At 35.7% G+C, this 25,906-nt stretch overlaps 1 protein-coding gene across 9 annotated transcripts in view; it reads right to left on the bottom strand.

Moving 5' to 3' along the window:
- BRD1 (bromodomain containing 1) overlaps positions 1 to 25,906 on the bottom strand; it is a 68,495-nt gene that overhangs the window by 8,534 nt on the left and 34,055 nt on the right. For 6 of the 9 annotated variants that reach the window (XM_077179057.1, XM_077179056.1, XM_077179055.1 and 3 more), the window contains 6 exons: positions 23,006 to 23,134; positions 21,761 to 22,073; positions 20,724 to 20,984; positions 17,013 to 17,501; positions 1,756 to 1,891; positions 458 to 585 (listed from right to left, as the gene is read on the bottom strand). In XM_077179057.1, coding sequence (XP_077035172.1) covers positions 458 to 585; positions 1,756 to 1,891; positions 17,013 to 17,501; positions 20,724 to 20,984; positions 21,761 to 22,073; positions 23,006 to 23,134 — 1,456 coding nt within the window. Of the gene's footprint in view, positions 1 to 457; positions 586 to 1,755; positions 1,892 to 6,966; positions 7,191 to 17,012; positions 17,502 to 20,723; positions 20,985 to 21,760; positions 22,074 to 23,005; positions 23,135 to 25,906 lie in introns of those variants that run through there. The other 3 variants (XM_077179058.1, XM_077179059.1, XM_077179060.1) reach the window with 3 other exon arrangements.

The following is a 25,906-nucleotide window of genomic DNA, read 5'->3' as shown; positions in this document are numbered from 1 at the left end:
AAGAAAATGGTATTTTAAGGCTGAATAGAAAATCATACATAAGCTGACAGGATGCATGCAGCCAGACTCAGAGACTTCTCAGGTGTACATAAGAGTCTCAGAATTCTTCCTAGTCAGAGCTCATTCCATGTGGTAGTAAGAGGTTACTAATCTAGTACACAGGATTACTAATTTTCTTTTAAAGATCTGCAAAAGAAAACTCATCTTCTCTTTTTATTTCAAAACCTCTTTATTTCCTCAAGCAAGGAGAGAAAATTAATCAAAATCTGAGTCAGATGCTATTCTTTAAAAAGTCTTTCAAGAATCAAAAGCAGAATTCAGTAGTTTCTGGAAGGATATCAACAACACTTTCAGATGGCTTAATGTATTTAAGCATTAAAAATAAGAATGTTAAAATCTGTCAAATAAATGGAAAAAATTATACACTACTATTAAGAATTCAATTATTTATAGTTACCAGCTGCAATTCTTGCTGCTTTGGCATAGTTTCCATTTTCAATGCATGATATCAGTTCACTTCGATCTTCCAGTGTGTGTCTCCGTATCAGGGCAGGTTTACCTTTACCACACTTTGGGAGACTAAAACTACAAAAGTATTAATATTAAAATCACTACTTGATAATTAACATTGCTCCTATAAATCAAAATTTTGAACGAGAATTTACATTTCATCAGTACAGGGTAAAATCAGTGGAGCAAGCTCTAAAAATATTTTGAGTAACAAATACAAACAACATAAAAGCCAAAGCTCTGATTATTTTCATACACAGAATTGCCTAGTGATCAGCAAAAGACAGATCCACTGCTCCAACAGTTCTACTACACAGAAAACACAGCTATTCTCTCTTTAATTTTTCATTAAAAATTTCAGTCTTCCAATTGTGAAATGTCTCTTCTCAAAATGGGAAATTTGCTTTCTACACACTTGAGTTTTCTTCAAGAAATCACAGAATGTGAACAACAATTATACTGACAATTTGATCTAGAATATCTTATTTAAAATAGATGCAATAGAATATTATCTTTGTTTCTGAAAGCCTGTTTGACATGACTGCATTAACACCATTCCCTTAACCTAAATACATGAAAAAAGTCCTCTTTTTCTGTCTAACAGATTTACCCTATACTGTCCTGTATGTTCCATCCTCATAGCCAGGACTGGAGACAGCTACCTTGACCCAGAAATCACTGTTCTTTCAGAAGATACACCATTGGTGATGGAGACATCAATGGTGGCAGAAGTGTCCATTCTGACAGTCCTGCCTTTAACAGCAGACTCCATGGAGAGAAAGTCAATAGCTGGTACAGAGTTACTATCAACACTGTAGTACCTACCCAGCAACCCACAGGCTGACAACCTACAGTTCCAAAGCTATCAAACTACCTTTTTTGTGTACAAGACTCTGCTTTGTAAGTTGCTTCTCTATTGCCTTCACAAAAATAAACATGCATTTTTAGTGTTCCAGATTAGGAAGATAATTAAGCCAAGATACTGTATGTAAAAACATATCTGTATCTTTACAGAGCAAGAGAAGCACAGTCAGTTTAAAAATGTAACTGCCTGGATATGCAAAAACCTGAATTCAACAGAAGAATCGCAGCAATCCTGAAAGGTAACTCGGATGTGACATAACCGAGAAAACTGAAATACACTCTTTTTTCCAAAACTTATGCAATCTTCCAACGTGGGTCACAAGCACTATAGAAAACTGATATATTTAGTCTCAAATCTGTATTTCATATTTACAGTTTTACCTTGAGTTACACAAGAGACTGTTACTAGATGAAATACTAGATTCTGATGCACAGCGGCGACGAGGTTCAACTTTTCTTCCTGGAGTATCATCTAATGCTCTCTCTTTACTTTCGTCTCCAAAACCATTTGATAGACCTGCAGTATAACACAAAAAATAAACTGCATCAAACTGGAAATCATACCATTTTCATTAACAACCTTTTGTATTTACACAATGTACACAATTATTGTTTTATTCTTCAAATATTTTGGTGTGATGAAAAAGAATGTCAATATTAACAAAATATGTAATTTCAAGGAAGCATTATAAATAGGAAGTTCCTGTTGTCCAGATTTTAAAAACAGGATGAACCTTTAGGTTACAAAAAAAAAAAAAAAAGGCAAGCAGAGATTGTAACATGGGAAATACTAACAGGAGTATCAAATCAGTCTTTGCAGTAATGTTTCCAACTATTAAAACAATCACGCTGCAAAAGCTAAGTAGAAAAAAACCCCAAGAAAATAAAATGTTACAAATCAGGCAGATTACCAAGTCAACAAAAGGCTATTTTTCAATGCAATGCTATGATCATTAACATCCTTTTCAAACACTGGAAGTAAAGACTGATATGGATTTCTCCATGACACTATCTAATTCTTCCTGATAGGGTTTCCATTTTAGTAAATTCAGACTGACACTATGATGACTGTCTTCTGTCACCAATAATCAATAATATACATGGTACTGCTTTTAATTAGCCTTCCCCTAATAAAAGTTTACTTACATCAACGGATATTACATTTTAATTTCATAATTGTAATGAAAACATTAAAAAGGCTTTTATATTACAATCCACTTATTTGATGGGCTGTTGCCAATCCTGCTCTGGGTTTGCTATACAAACAGTATTGTCCTTATTAAGCCATTTCTATACTTGATTAAAGAGGCAAATGAAAAGTTTTAAGATAGCATTCTGAAGACTTTCCAGGGTGTGTGGGAGTGTATGTGGAGGTGTGGACATTAGGTCTACAAGGAAAGAATCCCACAGAGACTCTAGAATACGATCAGAAATGCACTCAGCTAAAGGCAATGGTACCCGCCTGCAGTCAGCCACTGCAAACTGTAGGCTACAAAGAGAACAACATTTTAAAACAAATTCAATTCTGGGCATGCCACTCCCAACACAAGAAAGACCTACCCATCCCAGCCATCCTTACCACTACCAAAGACTTAAAGGCCATCATGATCATTGTACATTCAGACACAGTCAAACTAGGTTATGTAACATGCCCCTCCACAGAGCATTTTACTGTAAAACAATTATGGCAGAACTTTCTTTATCAATTCTTCCAGTCTGTTTGCTACAAAGACAAAGGAGGCTAATAACTAAGGAACTTGAGCTTAGCAAGTTACTTTTTACAATCCAGTAATTTTTCAAGCATTTCCATACAGTGACTTACAAGGTTTTTACCCTCCACCCCAGGAGACCTTCCATTTGGATTATCAACACTATTTCAGATTTTTAAGAGAAAGAGGAGTATATTTACTCAAGGTTCTGAAAGATTTACATATAAGTATTCCCTTTCATTGTCATTTAATTTACACTGTAAATATTCATTTTAGAGTGTTTGTTTTGTAACTCCTATATTTGCCTTTGATTTCCTACAGAAGAAAAATGATTAAAGGTAGCATTGTCCTGAGTGACAAGCACCAAACTATTAATCAGTGCTATTAATTAATCTTGTTCTCATTCTCAGCAAGTTGATAAAAATATCTGCAGATTAAGGAGGAGTTTGGTCTTAGACTGTGCTGAAACAGAACATGCTTTACGAAAAAGTGTATAGGGGAATTTAAGTTATCACAGTACATTTCACATGGCATTTGAAATGAAAAGCTAAAAAAAACCATTCTGCAAAGGACATCTCCTACGTCTTTGCAAAAAGTACTTGTTATTCTTCAATATCCTGTCAGATTTATCTTTCAAGTGAGGTGTATAAACTGTTTTGTTTTCATCCTGCCACAAGCCGGAGACACATTACTCAAGTTATCACTCAGGCATCTAGCTAATGTGAAGCAGCTATCAGCAGAAACAAGTCAGATCACAGACTGAATTTTAAACAGGAAGACAGATCAAGTAATGATTGCTGCCAGAACAAGGGCACAGTTCACATTTCCAGTGGATTGTGAAAATGGAAAGAAGTACCTGTGTTAAGAGAATGTGCAAAACATTTAACCATATAAAGCCAAATGTGACTTGGATGCTTATCTCTGCATACATTGGTTTTGTACATGCACACCCAGGACAAAAGGGGCAAAATAATATTTTTATTATTTCAATCAGTTTATGACTGCGCTGTCACCAAAATGGACATTTTGGCACTCTCAGTCAGTCCCTGGCAACGGTGGCTTCTCTTTGTCAACAAGTCAGTACCAAGAAATGGTAAGGAGCCAGTTTTCAGCAACACAGTGGACAAAGCAATCATGTGATCGCCTGACTGCTGAAGTTCAGAAACAAGGGATACAGCAGAAACATGCAACTAGAGCAATGGAGACAGCTCTCTGAGGTGGCAGTCCAGCCCTGTTCTAGTTTAAATATAAGCTGTGAGTTTCATGACTCACTTAATTCACTTCAGATTAGAGTAAAAAATGTTTTATCAGTCTGTAGAATAGTTACTAACAGTGGTGTCCTGGTTTCTGCTGGGATAGAGCAAATTTTGTTCTGAGCAGCTGGTACAGTGATGTATTTTGATTTGAGTGTTGATAACACACTGATGTTTGAGTTGATGAGCAGTGCTGACAGTAAGTTAAGGACTTTTCAGTGTCTTATGCTCTGCCAGTGAGCAGAGGCACAAGAAGCTAGGAGGGACCATGGCCAGAACAGCTGACCCAAACTGGCCAAAAGAATATTCCATACTATGGAGTGCCATGCCCCATAGATAAAATGATGGGAGTTGGCTGGGAGGGGCTGACCACTGCTGGGGGATAGAGCTGGGCATTGGTTAGTGGGTGCTATGCAACAGTATTACCCATCACTTGTTTCTCTTGGGTTTTATTCCTTATTATTATTATTATTATTATTATTATTATTATTATTATTATTATTTCATTTTATTCTTTTTCAATTGTTAAACTGTTCTTATCTCAACCCAGAGGTTTTACCTTTTTCTGATTCTCCTCCCACTGTGAGGACCAAGGAGAGGAAAGTGAGAGAGTGGCTGGTTGGTACTTGGTTGTCAGCTGGGGTTAAACTACGGTAAGTGGGGAAAAAACCCCACTTACACATTTTTGACAAAAAAGGAATACTAAAGTGCAAAAGAATTTAGAGCTTCCCAGACATGTTTCTTTCCTGCTTGTGGAAGTATGAAAAACAAAGAACATGCAATCTATCAGCAGGAGTAATTTTCCTGAGCACCAAGCCCCAAATGACAGGAGCTTACACAATCTATGAGACTCCAGTTTATACAGTTCACGTTTCAGAAGGTATAAGGAATAGGCATTATTTTAAGAAAGGAAAAGCTCAAGCCTTATTTTAAACAAAACACATATCTAGTCATAGATGAAATGCTTCACAATTGACCTTGTAACTTGCCAGAAAAAACTGAGGCAATAAAACCTAAGTGCTTTATGGTCGTAGCACAGATGTGCAAAAAAAGATCAGATACACTACGCGATTTGGTTTCTGTTATATCATTACAAAACTATTTTCTCATGAATCATGAAACACCCAATGTCCTGTAGCTGCTAGAGTAAGTGAAATTAAAGATCTCCATTTGCTTTAAGGAACTTACATTTTATAGAATCAGTAGATATAACTAAGAAGGCCAAATAAAGAAAATCCATGAGACCTAACTCATCCTGCTTACAACTTTTCCACAAGCTCATGATTTTGTTAACTCAAATGAGCTTTCTCTACAGTCATGGAGTGAAATTTTACGTCAGGTACTAAACTTCTTACACATATTGCCTCCTCATCAATACCACTAAATGACAACCCTCCTCTTCCCCCCTAAAGTCCTAAAGATCAAACTAAAAGCCTTTAATTAGTGGTTCACTTCCTTTACTTTTCCACTCTGTTCTTAAGTTTCTTCAATAAAGCAGTCCACTCTCAAGAGGCAGAACTTAACCTTTTTCAATTAAAAAGGGAATTCTCAAACAATGAAGTCTGCTATCACTCTTAAATGCAGGGTTACTTCCATTTCTAATCTTCAGCTCAACTTCTATTTACGTGGAAAATTTACTGCCTTGCAAATCACAGCATAACATAACCATTTTGAAAATAAAGAAATGCTAACTAAGAAGAAAAAAAGTGAGGCAAAGATGATCAGCCCGATACTTTTCCACAGGTCTCTCACTGCACTGAAAACTGTATTTATCAGGCAAAGTTTTAACTTCTTCTCAACAGTGCCAGTTTGTTCTTAGGCTGCATTTAAAACTTTCACTGACTACCTACATCAAGCAAGTTGGAATCCTTTTGCACATATTAAATAAATGGAATCAGGAAAAGGTAATTTCCAAAAGAGAGCAGAAGTTTGGAAAACATGATAGAGGAACAAAGCTCAGTATAGTCCAAAGAGCAGCACAGCATGTCCATGAATGCACAAAATGCTGCCCCAGAATACAGAATTGTACATTTCAGACTGTAATACACCTTACAGTTCTGCTGAAACAAAAAGAAAGAAGCAGAACTTGCAAAAAATTATTCTAAAGCAATTAATTCTGTACTATGCGTAGCTTGATGCAAAACCAAGTGCATCAAAATTTAAGATGAAGTGCTCTCCCACAACTAGACCTGAAGGGCTGAAATTCAACCACTAAAAAACCTGGGAGTATTCAAACAATGACTGCACACAGTGCACCAGCACTTCTACAACACTATTTAGTCTCATTTTCAGTCGTGACTTGAGCACTTACCCTGAACACTGATGTTACTCTTCATTAAAATATATATACAGTAGAGGAAAATGTGTATTTTATTTAAAAAAACCCATAACCATTTTTTTTCTGGTAGGTTTCACTTCTCCAAGGAAGATGAGACTGGTTTTTCTGGGGAAGGGAAGAGGATGGATATGTAGCATTCTTAGCTAATCTGCTCTCACAGAACATGTTGTGGGAATAAGAATGTTGGGACTGGTAAAACTCTGCGACCAGTGTGTGTCACATATACTACAACACGTACAACTTTGTAACTTACGGAAATGGGGCAATGTATTGAATGAAGAGCATAGTTTCATATGTGTCAAAGACTTCCTCCAAGAGTGTTCATTTCTATTTGTTTTTTGTTTTAAGGATGGCTGGTGTCTCCAACATGATCCAAATTAATTACTTCAAATGTAATTGTCTTTCTGCGTTCCAAAATGATCATTTAATTGAATTCCATTCCATGTTGAGGATAATAGAAAATAATTAGGATCCAAAGAGATAAATACCCAGCATGATATTAGTTAATATGAGAACCTGGAAGACAGTGAAAAAGTCATTAAGTCTCTCTGAAAGGAAACAGAGCTTTCAATTAAATAAGCCATCCTTACAGCAGTGTCCAGAGACAGTGAGAATGACACAAGTGTCCTATGTATTCTATCACTAAAACCTAAGGTTTCTAAAGGGACTATCTAAGTAAGTTTCACTTTGATTCAGGACTCTGTCTTGAAAAAGAAAATACTGAAAGTCATTGAAAACACAGAATACAACCTCCACGTGCATGATATGCATCAAGAACACAGCTTAGAAATGTAGCTAAAAATACCTCCAGTAAGGGTAAGAAAGGGGATGCCACTGATTTAGGGGGATTTATATATACAGATAAGCACACACAGGATAAGGGAATACTTGAAGGTAATAAATCATCAAAAGTTACTGTATCCTTGAAAATGCAAACCTTGGAAATGGGCAGACTGCAGAAACAGGAAGGCATCCACTAAGTTTTTTTTTTTTTCACAAGTAAGAGCATAAGACCCTAAGAGAAACCCTCTAAATGTTACTTCAAACAGTAAATTCTAAAGTGCAACAGGAATATTAAACACAGTTCTTCTTTTCAGAGTACACAGATGAATATCAGAGCACAGCAAAGCTTCCAGTACTTAAAACAGTCTTCAGTATGCAGACAAAATGGAAGCCAGTTACTCAAAGACTACAAAGCCTGGTGTGAAGAGTCCCCTTGGAAATAAAGCTTTTAAAACTTGGTCATGGCTAAAGACAACAAAGACAGCTCAGTATGAGCTCATGATGTGGCACCTACACACTAAACAGCAGTACCTTTCAAGATCCTAACCAGAAAATCTTAACCTTTAAAGATTTAAGTGACACAGAACAAATACAGTTTGGTGGCTCAATAAATTGCCTGTTTGATGGGTTCCAAAAGAATGCCAAAGAATTCATCTTGTAACTACTAATTTTCTTCAAATCTGAGAATAAGAACTGTCTCTGGCAAATCAGATGAGACTCTAATACAACAGCGAAATCTGATTTACACAACAGAAAGAAAAACTAATCAGAATTTATTAACTACAGCTTCTGTAAGATAAGGATCATACATTGCTTTGCATTACAACAGGATCTCTGTACTGCAGAATGAGTGCTCAGGGCATTTCAAAGCATGTGAGTGGGAGGCAACCTTAGTGGAGGAGTTTGAATACACTCCAGAAAACTCTGAAACGAAAAGAGAGCATACAAGAAGAAACATTTCTCAAAAAAAAAAAAAAAAAATTACAACTTCTTCTAAGACAGTATCAGCTCTTCCAGTGGTAGACTGATAGACTGATGAAGCAGTAGAGTAGAAAATGCCATTAAAAAGTGCACACTTAAAATTTAAAAAATTCAAAACTAACTTTACAAACTGAAGTCCTGAATCAGCTTTGGTTTATACAATTTATGACATGTAAAACAGATGACTGCAAAATACAAGCTTTAAGTGCCTGAATCACATACAGACCAATGGCATATCATCCAGGATCCCAGAAATTACTATAGAAAGCCAGTAATATTTAGGACCATTAATTCTAATTACCTTGGCAAAAATTACTTAAGAGGATTTAAGATCAGAATCTTTTTTCCAAACATTTTTTACTGATTTATGCCCAAACAGTTACGAACCTTAAGAAAGAAAAAAATTCTTTAAACATTTTCCATTTGAAGATTTTTACCTTCTCACCTACAAAATCCTGATATAAATGAAAAAATCTTTAGAGATTTCTTAAATATATTCTTGATATATATTATTTTAATTCACAACTTACAAAATGAAAAAGCATGATAATTATTTATCAATACATTCCATGAAAATCCTAGTGCCTAGGAATCTTTCAGAGCAGCCCAGCAGGACCTGACACCTACAAAGAAAGGCTGCTCCATTTCCTAAACCGAGATGTTCCTGAATGGAACTAACTTTTGGAACTTACTAGCTACAGGATTTTACACAGAGCTTTTATCAACACAGATTTTTCTTCATTGAAAGTAAGGGTTTCCCTGTAATGGTGAGAACACAACTTTTAGGTATGCTATCCAATGAAAAGGGAACAGATAGACAGAAAACTCCAGAGCTCTCCTATGTAAGGAGGTCAAGCAATCTCATTCTATTAAAAATAAATAATTTAGCATTTACTTGCCTTTTACAGCTGTTTAGGAAAATTGGTGCATAATTTGTTCCTTTAGAGGATAGGGAACAGAAAATGAAACTGAAGTTGCTACTTGAAAGAAAGATCAAGGCAGAGATCTGCCACTCCTGAGATGACATACAGGACACCACAGTAAAATGTAAATCTTTTAATTACTTCAGTAAATTACTCAGCTGCATTCCCAGTCCTAATTTTCCAGGCCTTTTTTACCTTGAGAGGTACTTCAAGCAGGGAGATGAAAACTTCCTGTGATTCAGTATAAAAGATCCAGTGCTTTACAGCCTCCTTCTATGACAGCTTGCAGAGTACTTGAGGAAGTGCATGACCCAAGTCCTTAAGAGACTGAAACATCTTACTAAAAAATTATTCCAGCCTAGCAAAAATCAACAGTGTTTGCTATCCTAAGATTTTCTTCCTGGCTTCATTGACAGGATCTGGAAAGACCAAATGAGATGTTTCACTGCTCATGCAGTCAACCTGACAGTGCATGAAGCATCCTCAAGTGAAGAAAATCAAGAGCTATTAAAATACCAGCCCAGCTTTGCTATTTTTAGGCAAAACTGAACAAAAGAGTTAAAATAAGGCTGACTCGCATGTTCGTATCCTTGTATCTAATCAGATGAATCTATAGTTGCTTTTTTCCCCTCAGACATGAAGGACTTTTATCTTCAACACAGAATTTTTTTCAAGAACTCAGGAGTTAGCCATGGTTATCAACTGAAGGTTAGTTCTCGGCATCTGCTTTTGTCTTTGCTTTTTTCCAATAACAAGCTGCTAGGAAGTAATTTCTGAGCATTATTAAAGCTTTGGAGGGAAGGGAAAAAGGAAAAGTCAAGGAAGAAAATAGAATAAAAAGAAGGAGAAGAGAAAATGAAATCAAAGTGTGAGCATTACCACATTAGGATAGCATGGCCTGTCAAACACGACAGGCCATGCTATCCTAATCCAAACACTGACAGCATGACCAATGACCGCTGTTTTGGCAGCAACAGAACAAAGCAACTTTGCTCCAATTTTACCCATTCTTGAGTATTACATGTTTCTTTATAGGGGATATCTTCTTAATGTGTATACTTCCCCTGTGCACAACAAAGAAATTAGATCTGGGTATTATAATGAGAAACATAGCAGAGAGCTATTCAATTTAAATTATCCCCAAATACTGGGCTGTGTGTATGATACAGTGGACAACTACATGCTACCATAATTACTCTTTGTGAAAGACGTTCCTCTGTGCATGCAAATGCATAATCTAATCTCTTCTAATTGAATGGAAAAAGGGGAAAAGGAAAAAAAAACCACCACAAACCACAAATCCACACACAAACCTCCTTTGAGAGGCATTAATCTGCAGTCAATCACACTGTGTAAACTGTCCCACTCTCTCCACTCACAGCAGAATGGGCCACAAGTGACTGGTACTGCTGCCTGCCAGGTTCAGTGCCTGATGCTGCTGTTGGAGCCACTGGATTAACCTTTTCTGTTGTCCACCTCTTAAATCAGACCTGTGGGTGAGTATGTGAGGGTTGGACTGGATAACCTTTAAAGGCCCCTTCCAACCCAAACTATTCTCTGATGTTCCAAACAGCTCAGCTCATTTGATCCACGTTGATACACTGTATGTCTGGGAAGAGGGGACTTCACCATATCTAAGCCTGTAAATCTGAAGGTAGGTCATCAGCCACAGCACCACGGCAAGTATCTTCTTAAATAAATTAAGAACATAACTCACAAAAAATATAGTGTGGATCTCCAAATTCACTAACTTTTAGCTATTTTCAATAAATCCCACAGTTCTGTTTACCATCTGTACCACACAGAAAAAAATAGTCTTAAATGTCACAAATGAAGCACATAGGGGACTATGACATTTAATTTTTTACAAAGCCAAACCTGGGCCAAGAAATGAGCTAAGTATTAAAAAAAAAAAAGAGAAAAATAAAAAAAGCAGCACTAGAATACCGTAAAAGGCTCCACAATTCCTACAGCATCAAGAAAAACAGAAGGGCTTCCAGAAATATTTGTTTATTATTACAGAAGATTTGGTTATAATCATCTTGGAAAACACAGCAATTGTACGTTGAGTACTAATAATATCTTAAAAATAACCCAAAAGACATCACTTTCAAAGATATTAACATTTTCAAGGCCCCAAAAAAATTTCCAGAATACTAGTGTATAATGTACCTTATGTATGCACACATCTCACAAGCCTTGAAAAAAGCACCACATTGCCATTTATCCAGGTGTTCATCAACCCCCACCACTCTCAACTATATTGCTCAAAATTCCCCCTATTTTAATAACATAAATCAAGAAATAGGAAAAGGATTTTTCATCATCAGGAAGTTAATACTATGATTATTTATATGCAATAAAACCAGAAGGAATGTTTATGTTCTTAAAAGACATTGTGAGTGTTGATTGGCATAAAATAGCTTCCTACCCCCTCTTTCTGCCTTATGCACTTATTTTATTCTATGTGTATTACAAAACTGCTCCCCTATCTCTCAAAATGTTCCCAGAAATTAAATTGGCAGAGATTTTCATAGGCCTGGCAGAACTCCTGGCTTAAGTTTGTGTGGGCCAAAAAGAAATTAAGAAATGCAATGGGGTTATTTTTTCTTTTCCTCCTCCCAATTTCTTTCCTTAATTTGCTTTATTTTCTTAGCAAATGGTCCTACATTTCCTAGTGGCCTATCAACCTACTAGAAGACCAATTAACCAAACATATTTTGACAACTGAACAGTCAGACTCCTGTACTCCCCATGTCTCTACACTGACAAATTTAACAAACCAGAGAATAATTCCTTTTAGGCCTTTATAACCTCCTCACAATCTCTAACACTTTGTTTGTTTGCAAATACACCATAAAATGTTTTATGTTTCCAAACCTCCTGGAGTCAGGCAGCTGAAGTTCTTGAACACCACTAAGTGCTCAAATAATTAAATTTCAAATCAGACTTCACATGAAACAATCACTATGCATTTCAATACAACAAACCAAGACTGTGGTAGATTTAGTCAAATTGCTGCACTTTATTCATGAATATCAATTTTTTATATATATATATATACATACATACATACACACACACACACACACACATGTACTGTCATTCCTGTCTATGCTAACCACAAGAGAAATCATACCAATTTGGGTCTTTTTTCCACTGAGGAACCTTTATTTTAGTTTTTTATTTACTTAGAAGACATAAGTTTTTTAGATATGCGTGTTTTACTTTCACTTCCTCCATTTAGTGAATGGTAACGAATGTTGTGCATATGAAGCCTGACTTTTAGCCAAATGGGCCTGTGTTCCAGAGAGGCAAATATTCATTAGAAATCAAGTACTCAAGAATCAAAAAAATGAACTGTGCTCCATTTCACTCCAGACACAATGTCTACCCTTATCATATCAAATTAAGTAACAGCAGTCCTCACTACAATATTAAATTCTATCAAATGCAAATGGAATTCGTATACAGGTTACTTGCCATCATTTTGTAATACTCGAGCAGAAACAAAGTCAGCCCAACATTTACTAAGAGATTTAATAAGGAATCTTTGTTGTATACTGATAACTGTATGTGAAGTATGTATTAAGAAATAATAAATTCCCCCACTCTATGCTTTTTACTGTGTGAATATTCTACTTCAGTGATCCATATTCTAAATACTTGTTTACATGGGTTTCAGTACCTTCAGAAAATCTGTGTAGCTGGAAGCGAAAATATGAAGTAAATTATATACTTCCCTGAAATTTCCTACTACTGCATTTGGACAATAAATAATAGAAATGCAACATACTATAATAATCACTATCTGAAATCCTGATTCTATGGTAAGTTACAGTGGTTGTTTTAGGATAGTGTATTTTAAATACTTAGTTTCTCATTAAAATAGAGAGTACTGTAACAGCAACTAGGAATTTTAAAACCTACATTTACAAAATCTTAGAGATGACTAATAACACCAAGTACACAGGCAAATTTAATCTGATCATAAGCTAGCATTTTACAATGTTAAAAAGGGTTTCTTGAAACAATAATTTGTTCCATCTGCTATCTTACTAATACACAACTGATACAGGCAGATTTTTAATGGTCAGTAAAATCTACCTTCTATCCATTAATCAATTTCATTTTTCTCTGATATAATAACTGCACAAAATATTTCCCTGACAAAAAGGATTCATCTTTGTAACAAAAGAGCAAGGTAAGTATACAATGGGTATTTGGAAAAGGTCATTAAACTTGTCACAGTTAAGACTTGACATGCCCAACCTTCAAGAATCATACATCAATCTCTGATGTCACCAAAATTTCCTCGGTAAACCAACAATCTTCTTTTGGAAATTGTTGCTAGATACTGTGTGAAGCAAACCCAAAATACATCAAATATGTATAGGAAATTTTTAAACACGTCTCCACTATGCAGCTGTCAGTTTCTACACAGCAACTACAAAGACAGATGTACTCTGTGATAATGTAGAACACTAGAAAATTTAAATTTAAGATTACACTACACTCCTGCTTCATATATTTTAAAGATACACAAATGAAAGATCACAGTATGGAAATGAACTGCTTTCAGCTCCCTTTGAAGGCTAACTCATGTTGTTCAATAGTCCCCTATTTCTGAAAAAGAGCTGGCATTTCAGTAATCTTATGTATGAAAACCAACAGCATGTGGGACACCACACTTACAAAGGAGTGTGTCAGTGGATTCTATATGTGTCCTTCTTGAAAATAACTAGAAAAATATCAACCCCAAATGTAAGTCAAGAGAGCACAATAAAAGCAGTCTACAAGAATAATGAACAACCAGGTAGGTGTGTTTTCACTCAACTAAATAAACTTTAAAGTCTTCCTTTGAACTTTGTCATGTAAGAATACAGGAGTGACAAGAAAGGGGGAAACACTGAAGAGACTGCAGAGTAAGGGACAGAAACAAGACATCCTTAAATAATGTCAAAAACCCTCATACTGGCTATAAATAGGTAAGAAAGAAAAAAATATGTGACAGTGCAGCTCCTGACAACTTAAAAATTTCAATCCTTGGCATATTAAGCGATTCTTTTTCATGATTTTTTCTGTATTCAGTAAAATTAAGGATAGTTAATATTCACACCATTCAAAGAAAACTGTGCAACAATAATTCATTTTCAACTGCAGGGATTTTCCCCAAAGCTGATAACTCATAACTCAATGCACACAAGAAGCCTGTTGCATGCCTCTTCCTATGACTGGATGGCTTTGGAAGAAAAAGCTCTGCTGGATTCTACTGAATAAAAACATTCTTACCTGTAGTATGAGATTAAATTTTGTAAAAAATAACCAAAGAGAAAGAATGTATTGCTATATACATCACCTAATGCATTTTTATCATAACACAGACATCTACATGAATCAATACCAGCTGCATACACAAAAAATCTCAACTGTTTTTAAATCTTGTTAAGTATCTGACATTTGTGCTGGTTTCCTGCTGAACTGTAGCTCAAAATAGCTGCCAACTGCAAATTACTTAAATTTGTGTGGAGACACAAATTTGAAAATAACATGAGGAATAAAATTTCCTATGTGAAAGCAAAATGTTTGCTTGCCAGCAGGCAAGCTAATCAAAGGAATAAGATCTGATAAACTGCCACATCTGTATGAACCATATATGCTTAAAACACAAGATACTATTAAAAAACAACTAGAACATTTTCAGGTGAATATTAATTGGCCAAACTGTTTCAATTCACTCTTCTTGAACAAGTACAAATTCTGACTATAAATGCCCCCTAAGTATTAGTTCTACATAAATTTAATTCTCTTTATATCTTTACTAGCTTCAGAAAAAGACTACATAAAATTGTTTTAAATTAACAATAGAAAAACTTTTTAACTTCTGGATTTTATTCCTGTAACTAGGTTGTTAGTTTTGAAGATAATCAAAAGCATATTTGCTCTACATACACCTAAATCCACAGAGAGAAGGAAAAATGGCTGAATTTAAATGTATTCAGAAATCTGGTGGGTTTTGGTTTCATTGCTGCCTTTTTTCCCTTTAAGAATTAAGTTAGTTTTCCTAGAAAATAAAAACCTTTTCTTCCCCTAAAGAAAAAATCCACAATGTTTAATACAAAAATTTCAAGAAATTAGAACTAATTCCCAGTGTGGTCTAGCACAAAATGATTCACTGTATGTGATAAAATGCAATCTATGTCCAGGTACATAATGAAATTATCTAGGTTATACACTGGCAAATTAAGATATTTGGAAACCAAGGTTTTTATATTATTAATAAAGATTGACTAATTTCTATCATCACACTGCCTTCACTTGGTACTTACTTCAGAACTAAAATACCAGGTCTAATCTGCATGCTCTTTCCAAGCTGTTAGGAAAATGAATGGAAGTTGGGGCTTTCTAAACAGGCAAACAGAGCAAAACCCAAAAAATATAAATGAAAAACAATTCCCCTCACTGCATCTTACATAAAATTTTCTCATACTATGATTCCAGCATTAGAATCATTAGTGCCTTCATGTGATCATTAAAAAAAAACCCCAGCCAACCAACCAATCAAAAAAAAGCGCAACATCCCACACATCGAAAAATCCTGTTATTCAGAACAAAAAATTCCCACCAAACAAAAAAGAAACAACCTAAAAATCAACAATACTTCCCTTTTCCCCCAAATAAACCCCCCTATCCCTCCCCCAGCTTTTGGAGTACATATTCACACCTACTGTTCAAATTAAACTCCTATCTCTTTCATTCAAAGAGACAAACCCCCACATGCTGTTTTCATACCTGCATAAGAGTTCCCAACATGACAATGAAAGAGATTATTTATTTCAAAGGTAATATTAAAGTCATAGCAATGGCCATGGATGACAGTAAGGAAATATCCATAGTAATTTCCTGATGCTGCTTTTCTTCCTCAAAGGTTTTGTATGAATTTCTCAAATAAAGAGAATTATGGTGTGCTAAGAAAAGATATAATTAATGTCTTGAGAGAAATAATTAATGTCTTGAGCTGTTTGTGCTGCCCTAATGTATCAAGATAACATTTCTTTCAAATATCCTTTAGAGAAGTCTCATTAAGAGCATAATCTCACCTTCAATTCTACTGAAAGTGCACAGACTAAAAAAAACCACATGAAGTGTCATTATATGTTGGGGTTTGAACACTTCCATAAAATACATGGATATACAAAGTGCCTCATACACAGTCATCAGTTTCATAATATAAAAATATGCTTGGAGCAACATTCAGCAAAATGAAATCATACATGGCGCAGGTATTTTTCATGCTCCTGCTTACAAGCCTTCTAGTTTTGGCATCACATGTCCAGTTTCCATGTAGTTTTAAGAGGGAATTTGCAAAAAAGCAGCCAATTTGTCTTTCCTACAGGTTTCATATACATCCATATGTGTACTTAAAAACTGCATCATGAAGCTAGAGAACCCAAACTTGGTTCAGCATGTCTAATTGTCAAGGGCCAACAGAAAAATGAATAATAATTTTCTGAACTGTAACTACTCAGCTGCGAGGACAACCTGTTTCAAGTGCTAAAATCTGAAGATTAACAATCACATGTAGGTAAAAACTAACAGGAATGTTAACTTTCCAGATGCATCCATTCAAATAAGTTTTGTAAACATTTACCTGTATCCAAGCGCTTTACAGGGGACTCATCATCAACCTCAGAATCTCCACATGCACTCCTTGATCTTTTCCTTGGGTGCAGAAGTGTCTCCAACCTTGGAAGGACTACAGACAAAAAGGTTTTGGTCCCTAGCTGTGGAGAAGTTGGCTGGGTTTCAGTGTTCTTTGCAGACTTTTGGGGGCTTATACTTTTCGATTTGCAGAAGAGAATGGATGTACGTCTGTTTACATCAGTTGATGACTCAGCTACAGCAGAAACAGTCGACTCATTGAGATTACTGTCAAGTAAGTGTTCTGGAGTGTGTCCATTTATTTCTTTCTGAATGGAAGTGCTATATAATTCATTATCAAATTTTACTCTTTTGTAAAGCTTACTCTGCTCTGGATTGAGTTCTACTGGTTTGAGGGTTGGTGGTTCTGAATTAGTCTCCAAGTTTGAAGGAAGAGGTAATGCATCTGATGGTTCAAGTTTAGGGGGAGATTTATCTCCTGAAAAAATTATAAATAGAGTGTGATTTTTGAAAACCTGTAGTTATAAAGTCTATTATAAAACTCACTATAAATGTGCAGCCCACCAAATAAATTGTTGTCTGGAAACAAAGCATAACATTTTAAAACCAAAACTTGTCTAGCAACAATCTGTCCTAGTTAGTAGTTCCTACTTTTATACTGGGAATGCAACAGGGGTAGAAAAGAAGACATCTATAGTTGGTGTTAACAATTTATACCTGAATAAGTACTTGCTTCTTCTCATGCAGTTATGTTAGTTTCATTAACTAAAAACTACTAAAATTTTTTCATTAGGAAGTTGGGGTGGTGGATGATTATCTGTTAAATGCAATTATACTGCCATTCAAGTAATATTTTTTGTAAGATATGTTTTTAGCTACTTCACCTTACCAATATTCACCTTACCTGCCTATGAAAAATTTTATTAGCTAACCAATAAAAAAAAAGGTACTTGTAACCTGTTATACTTGAGTGAACTAAAATGTGTTACAAAATCCACACAAGGACATGATTTGTAAAACCTTTTTACAGTTGTGACCTGAAGTTTTATCTACGAAAAAGTAATAAAAATGGAGAAGAAAAACCCAACATCCCCAAAATCATGCAGCTTGATTAGCCACTAGTTGAAAAATAACACACTTGATAATGCAGATTTGATATGAGAAATCAGAAAAACCACCCTGTAACATTTTTCTCCCCTTCTCCCCCACACTTTTATATTTTTTAGTATGATTCAATTCCACTAAATCCATGCTGAGAAAAGACAATAGTGACATGACAGTGAGTGAACAAATGTAGTTTCAGTTTTTCATCACAAGTAATGGGACAGAAAATAAACATTCCACTATTGCAGCATTCCCTAATACAAATAGAAGGATGTCCTAAGCCATAATTATCAACTCAGAAAGATGTTAAAATCTTTCTAGCTTTCAAAAGACTCTTTCGAAATACAAGAAAGGAAATACTTATTCTAGAGTAGCTGCATAAGACTACTGTACTATTTATGCTAAATAAATATTTTGTTTTGTATTTTATTTTATGTGATTTATTTTATCACATAAAATATTTAATATTAGTTAAATTTTCTATGCCACCTGAAGGAATGTGCAAAACCCCAAAGCATTTAAGTTCTCTATTTGCAGTTTATTTTGTTTGGTTTTGGCCCAGCAATATGCACTTGGAAATCAATGATTTCTGAGTGCAAAAAAAATCTTTACCCTGTTGTTTAAGGTTTAATGAAACAATAGCAGAGTCCATATTAAAAATACTGTTTTTTAAAATACATTGTGACTGTGCTTACATCATCTGCAGGTACACAGGTATTAGAATTGGTAACTAATATTTCAGGAAGACTGTAGAATGAAATGTACAGTCAGGTAAGCACATTTGGACTATCGGCCATTAAAAAATCCTGTGCTTTAAAATCTCCACGGTGACTTCCTTTGTTAACAAATTCTGATTTTCTTACAACTGATTAGAAAATGTTTGCAGAAAGATTAAAGAACCTAAAACCACTTAAGAATTATTTAGAAATAAAACCTAAATTTCATGGGGTTATTCTGGTACTGTATTTTTCACATGATCAAAGACGGGAAACAGAATTGCAAGGGGGTAATTCAGAGTTGAATCAAAGTCAGCTCCTGTAGAGATCCTGGGCACAGGATTTTTCTTTTTATTTTGGGACAATTTGTTTTCTTTACTCCTCTATGTACCTTTTAAGAACTGAAATTTGAATTAATTATTATTACTCTCCACTAGATCAGAACCATAACAACCATACCAATCAAACCTGGATCATGTCTTTCATCATGTTTTATTTTAAAAGCCTACCCTAAATGTAAGAAAACCACTACTGTTCACTTTGGACTACTTTTTTCACAAAAAACTGCTGAAGTGAAAGGCTGTGGCATCAAAATGTTAAGCTACAAGTAAAACAAAAGGTTGTGGATTCATTAGATGCCAAGCCCCACATTCCTAAGAAACTGTATTTAATACCATCATCACTTAAAGATCAAAAAAATACCCAAATTTAAAAAACCCAAACCATTAAACATTTTGAGAACACTTAAAAACCTCAGAACAGGATAACGTGCTGATTCATGTACACTTTTTCTACCAATGCTCAAATCTCCAGCAAGTTCTGTTTGGAACTAAACACTAAATTACTGTTTGAATGGCAGTTAAGGACAATCATTTAATTGACTTCGCCTTTCAAAAATTTTGACAGCATCAAGCCACAACAAATAGAGATTATTTTATTTATTACCATGCTTCCACTTTCCCTTGAGCTCTTTCCTCCTCCTATTTCAAGGCACTTAATTCAAAAATGAAACACACCTCTTAACTCTCCTAAAGAAAAAGTTTAGTTCCTTAGAGGTAATCATGAAACAAAGTCAATAGAATTCTTACTTAAATGACAGATTTTCTTTCCATCATTTTAAAATGAGCAACAAAAACCTCAGAAACTCGATTTAAAAGCTAAAAATGCAAATATTAAATTTAATTTAACTATTAAGTTAGTCCTTCCAGCACAGTGCTCTCATTGAATTCAATGGCAATTAGCCAAGAGTAGACACAGTTCTGAGACAACTGTTTTAAGGAGGAAGAGAAGCAAAAGGGGAAGAGGTAGGCAGATGTGCCTGACTTGATTCTACGACGTGAAATTTGTTAAGTCTTATCAATAGTTAGCTTTATTTAAAATAGATAAATAAATAAACAAATAACCCCAAAGCCTACCCACCCTCCTCCCTAGTCTGGAGTAGTGAATAAAAAAGGCTACAAACACAGTACAACAGCCAAAGTCTTCATTACCATTGACCTAGGCTCACATAATCCCTAATACATATTTTGACATTTAAGTGTATTTCCAAAAGTAAAAAGATATTTTCCACTCAGGCATTTCCAACTGCTTTTCATCTGAAATTGTTTGCACTTTCGTTTTTTAACACCTAAGTTTTTAGAGCCTTGCTACCATGAAAAGTAATGGAGGAAGGTTTTCTTCAAATCATTCTACTCTTAAAATATTTGTTGTGATTAGGTAGCAATTTTCATATTATCAAACTATTATTTTAATTTTAAAATCAGTATTTTAAATTTAATATTAGTTAATCAAATTCTTTAATTCACACTATTACTCACATCACAGCACCTGACTGAAGCAGCTCAGACCAGTACTCATTTAAACCTGGTTTACAATCTTACCTTCTTCTTCTCCATCTTGTTCTAATGCTGCACTTTCTTCCTCGAAACTTCCAATACCTGACTCTATTTGAGGAGCTTGGTTGTGTTGCTGACTGAGTTTGTTGCGAATAATGCTGATTTCTTTCTTTAACAGCTTTGCTCTTTTGCTCCTTGACCCACTGGATTTCATTGCACAGGTGAGATCAAGTTTTTCTAGCAGCTCTCTCAGCTGTTCTTCCAAGGACATATGTGCTCTGTTTGCAGGATTCAGTAATCTATCCACTGAAGTCAAAACACGTACAATTGAAAACGTGTTAGCATTTCCCAGAATATCCTCAGAACAGTAATACAACAAAAGGAAAAAAACTGAATTTGCATGCCAAAATAAAAAATACTGTCAAAAAACTATTTAGATTATAGTCAGAAATACTGAAATTAATTCCTACTATACAGTTACTATTTTTCTTAATCAGCATTTTGATCAAAAAAACTAAGCAGTAGAGCAAAGAAATAAAAGGTCAGAAGGGTAGACATAATTAATCCTTCCCACTTTAACAGATTAATTGCTTCTTGTTAAAGAAAAGGACAAAATTATGGTTATAAAAGAAATGTGTTAATTATTCTCCACTGCCAAACCTTAGAAAACTCATGTGTATGTCAAAAAAACCCTATTTAATTCTTAGTATCACAAATGTGCTCAATTTTTCAAGTAGGTTACTCAGGAATGTGCTGAAGTTTATGAACACTGGTATTCATTTTCCATGCTTTACAAGCATATATGATCATGTGAAAGAAAGCACTCAACTTAAAAACCTTTTCCGCGTAAATTGTTGAATTAGGCTCTGACACTGCCAAAATCAGAATCCAGGTAGCACTGATGACTTAGGACAGATCTGGTAGAATAGAAACACCAGACTCTTTCAAGCAATGCTTTTAATGGGGGGGTGGAGAATCTAGCTAGCAAACTGGACAGCAACAATCCTAAACATCTGTGTGGAACATACACGCTGTATGCAATGAAGAATGCAACTTTCCAAAATAATTGAAAAATATCTTACCATCTTCCCAAGAGAAAGGCTGGGGTGACTCAAGTTTAGGCCGTTCTGGTAAGTGCATTCCAGTTTCATTGTTGTAACCAATCCCTTCAGCATCTCGCCTGGCTTGCCTGAGAACTACACCTCCTTGATCTCTTAACCGCACTGCAGCTCTATAAAATATTGTGTCTTTTGCATTGTATTTCATACAGTTATCTATGATCAGATTGAAGTCTTCTTCAAACTCAGTGAGGTTTTTATAGCCTTGAGCTTCTAACCGTTTCCGCATGGTAGAGAAATCCATAGGATGTTTAATATGATCCAAATAGTCTGGAACCTTTGAATAAATATTTAAAACACAAATGGGTAAAACTGTCTTATTACAGGCAAAGTAACATTAGTTAGTACCTGATTTACTTTGAAAACGTATCTTGTAACACCTCAATACAAGACAATGAAGATGTAGCTTAGAATTGCACATCTAGATAGTGCAAACATTTGCATGCCAACAGAAGTTTAGATATTACAATATTCTGCATCTCAGGTAACAAGTCTGAGCTCTACTAAGAGATGCTGAAACTACTTTCTCTTGGGAATTCTGTGGTTTTATATAATATATATACCTTCAGGCAACTAGTGATAGGACAAGGGAAAATGGCCTCAAGTGGGGCCAGGAGCAGTTCAGGTTGGACATTAGGAAAGATTTCTACACTGAAAGGGTGGTTAAAAATTGAACAGGCTCCTCAGGGAAGTGGTGCAGTGGCCATCCATGGAAGTGTGGCACTTTGCCATATGGCTTAGTCAGCATACTGCTATTAGGTCAATATGGACTTGATGATCTTGGTGGTCTTTTTCAACCTTAATGATTCTAAATATAATAAACAGATGTGTATGCAGTATATGCACAAACGCACACATGTATACTCTAAGTCTGTCTAGTTTCACCTTCAAGTAAGAACACAGTATCTGCACTGCAATTTTTGATATCCTTTGAATTTGCCTTACCAAAATTGTCCTACTGAAAAGTATCAGTATGTACTCAACATTCTATAAGGATGGGATATTTCCATACAAGTATTTCCCAGAAATTATGTTGCTATATAAGCATAAAAAGGTTTCATAGCAGCAGACCATAACTCATAATGTTAATTATCAGAAAAAAGATTAAAAGCTAACACTGCTTCTAACTCTGCATGTAATGACTTGTTTCCTGTACTTAAGTGCCACCAAGCCACATGTAAACACCAGGAAACACAGCTGCAAACATACCTCTTTAAGGTTCACTGGCTGAGCAAATATACGAGCAGAATCCTTTTCCTGCAGCTGATCCAGAACCGATCGCAGAAGTACAGTGAATGGAATAAGCTGAAGCTCCATAGTAACCTGCTCAAGCTTCACCTAAAGAAGTAAAGAGTTATCCAACTGAGCATTTTCCCTTAACATACTGTATTGAAGTTGTTTAGCAGCAATAGTATAGTATTTTAAATAAGATATAAAATATAAATACATTTAAGTAAATGAGTAGTACTCATTTACTTAAATGTACCCAATACTTTCAATATCTCAGTTGGCATTTATCTGACATTGGTTTTCAGCTAATGATTTTGTAAGAAAAAACATCATCCTCGTTCCTTCAACTCCAGCTTCCCAAAACTCACATTTGTATTTTATATGTAAGAATTTTATTCCACTTTTAAATGTATTTTTTTAAAAGATGCTACATAATAGCAGCTTCACAATTTACCAACAATGTGAAAAATAGTAAAAATTTAAAGGTAATGTTTCAAATTAAATTTCAGTTGTACTGCTATGTTTAAAGTTTAAAAAGAGGATCTGATTTACAGGCTACATAAGACCAAAACAAAGAGTAATTGGAAAGCAGTGCTCTACATAAATTCCAAGCAAATTATTTCAAAAAACAGAATCAACATCTTCAAATACTTCAATATCCTTCAGAATTTATTTTTTTTATTTTTGACACTATTTCAACTCCTCTGTAGCTTAATTTTCAAGCCATTTTAAGAGTTATCAACAATCAAACAGTTTTGCTATGGCTAAAGTAAATTCTTAATGAAAGATTAAAGGTGTGTGTACCTATATATAATATATAGATGTAAATAAGTATAAGCAAACATGCATACATTAAGTACACACATATAAATACATGTGTAAAGCAAGTGATACGTGAATACACGTGAATGATGCATAGAATTCCAGAAACCACTCCAGAAGGACAAATTCTATTAGCTTGCAATGAATGTTCACAGTTTGCACAAGTAAAAATGAAATGGTGTTTTTACAAATAAGGACCATTAAAAGCTCCTAAGTGCAAACATTTTGCGTTCACAGTTTTCATGTACACTTTTATCTTTTTGCATTATCACTTCCTCAAATCTCTCCTCCTGGCAACGTTAACTGTAGAATGCTGTAGGACTTCAGATGCAGCTTTTATTTTTGCTTTTTTTGTGACAGAAGGATAAAAGTGCTACTAAGTATATGGACATGTATTGAGAAAACCTGAATAGATCAAATCTTCTACAGTACTTCAGAAACCAATCATTTTTCCAAGTCTAAGAGAATGTCTTCTTAAGTAATTTCTCTATACCAATGCACACAGTAAGGGCAAGAAACAGAAGGAGGTGGAGGTCACAGGGCTGGTAGAGAGCCACACCCCAATTTCCATTACTGAAATTTGGTGGGATGAATCCCATGACTGAAGTGTGACTATGGATGGTCAGAAGCTGGTCAGAAGCGCCAAGAGCATACCAAGGGGCAGTGGGGTTGCCTTCTACACTGAGAAATGAATATACTGTGAGGAGCTGTCTCAAGAAAAGCCACGAGAAGGTTGAAAGCTTAGGCACCAAGGTGAGAGAAGGAACCCCGTGGTTGGTATTTATTTCAGATCTAGGGGAGCCTATTGACAAAGCCTTCTTGCTCCAGCTACAGACAGGCACTGCTTTTGCAGGCTCCTGTCCTGTTGAGGACTTCAACCACTCTGACATCTGGAAAAGTAGCACGACGAGCTGTAGGAGACTCCTGGAGTGCATTATGGATAACTTCACAAGGCAAAGCTTCCATGTGGGGCACAAGGAGATGATTCAGGACAGCCAGCACAGCCTTACAAAGGGTAAGTCCTGCCTAACTAACCTAGTGGTCTAACCAGCCTAGTGGCCCTTCTATGATGGAGTAATTCTTTAAAGCAGACAAGGGAAGATGTCATCTATCTGGACTTCTCTAAGGCCTCTGACATGGTCCTCAACAACATCCTTCTCTCTAAACTGAAGAGAGATGGATTTAATAGGTGGACTGCTCCACAGGTGAGGAATTGGCTGGATGGCTGCATCCAGACAGCAGTGATCAATGGCTTGGACTCTGGATGGAGATCAGTAATGAGCAGTGTCCCTCAGGGGTCTGTACTGGGACCAGTAGTACAGTTGGTATTTTCATCAATGACATGAGACCAAAGGATCAAGTGCACTCTCAACAAATCTGCAGATGACACCATAATGAATTGTGCAGTTGACACACCTGAAAGACAGGATCCCATCCAAACATGGACAAACTCAAGAAGTGGGCCCCATGGGAATCTCATGGGGTTCAACAAGGTCGAATTCCAGGTCCTCCTGCACCTGGGTTGTGGCAACCCCAGGTATCAGTACCAGCTGAGGGATGAATAGCTCCAGCCCTGTCAAGAACTTGAGAGTACTGGTGGATGAAAACTTCAATGTGAGCAGGCAGAGTACACTTGCAGCCCAGAAAGTCAACTGCATCCAGGGCTGGATTGAAAGAAGTGTGGCCAGCAGGTCAAGGGAGGTGATTCTGTCCCTCCACTCTGCCCTCATTTGGCCCCAGCTGGACTGCTGCATCCAGCTCTGCAGCCCCCATCATAAGGCACAAAGCTGTTGGAGTGAGTCCAGAGGAGGGCCACAAACATGATCAGACTGGAGCTCTCTTCTGAAGAAAGGCTGAGAGAAATGGGTTTGCTCATCCTGGAGAAGAGATGGTCCAAATGAGACTTTATTGCAGCCTCTTAGTACTTAAAGAAGCTTTATAATTAAGATGGGGATAAACTGATTAGTAGGGCCTGTAGTGACAGGACAAGGGGTAACAGTTTTAAACTAAAAGAGGGTAGATTCAGACTACATATAAGGACTACAATGAGGGTGAAGC

This window comes from Agelaius phoeniceus, chromosome 5, assembly GCF_051311805.1.
Source record: "Agelaius phoeniceus isolate bAgePho1 chromosome 5, bAgePho1.hap1, whole genome shotgun sequence".
Classification (NCBI taxonomy): Eukaryota; Metazoa; Chordata; class Aves; order Passeriformes; family Icteridae; genus Agelaius; species Agelaius phoeniceus.
The sequence above is the reverse complement of the archived record's forward strand: the minus strand, read 5'-3'. Positions and strand labels throughout refer to the sequence as shown.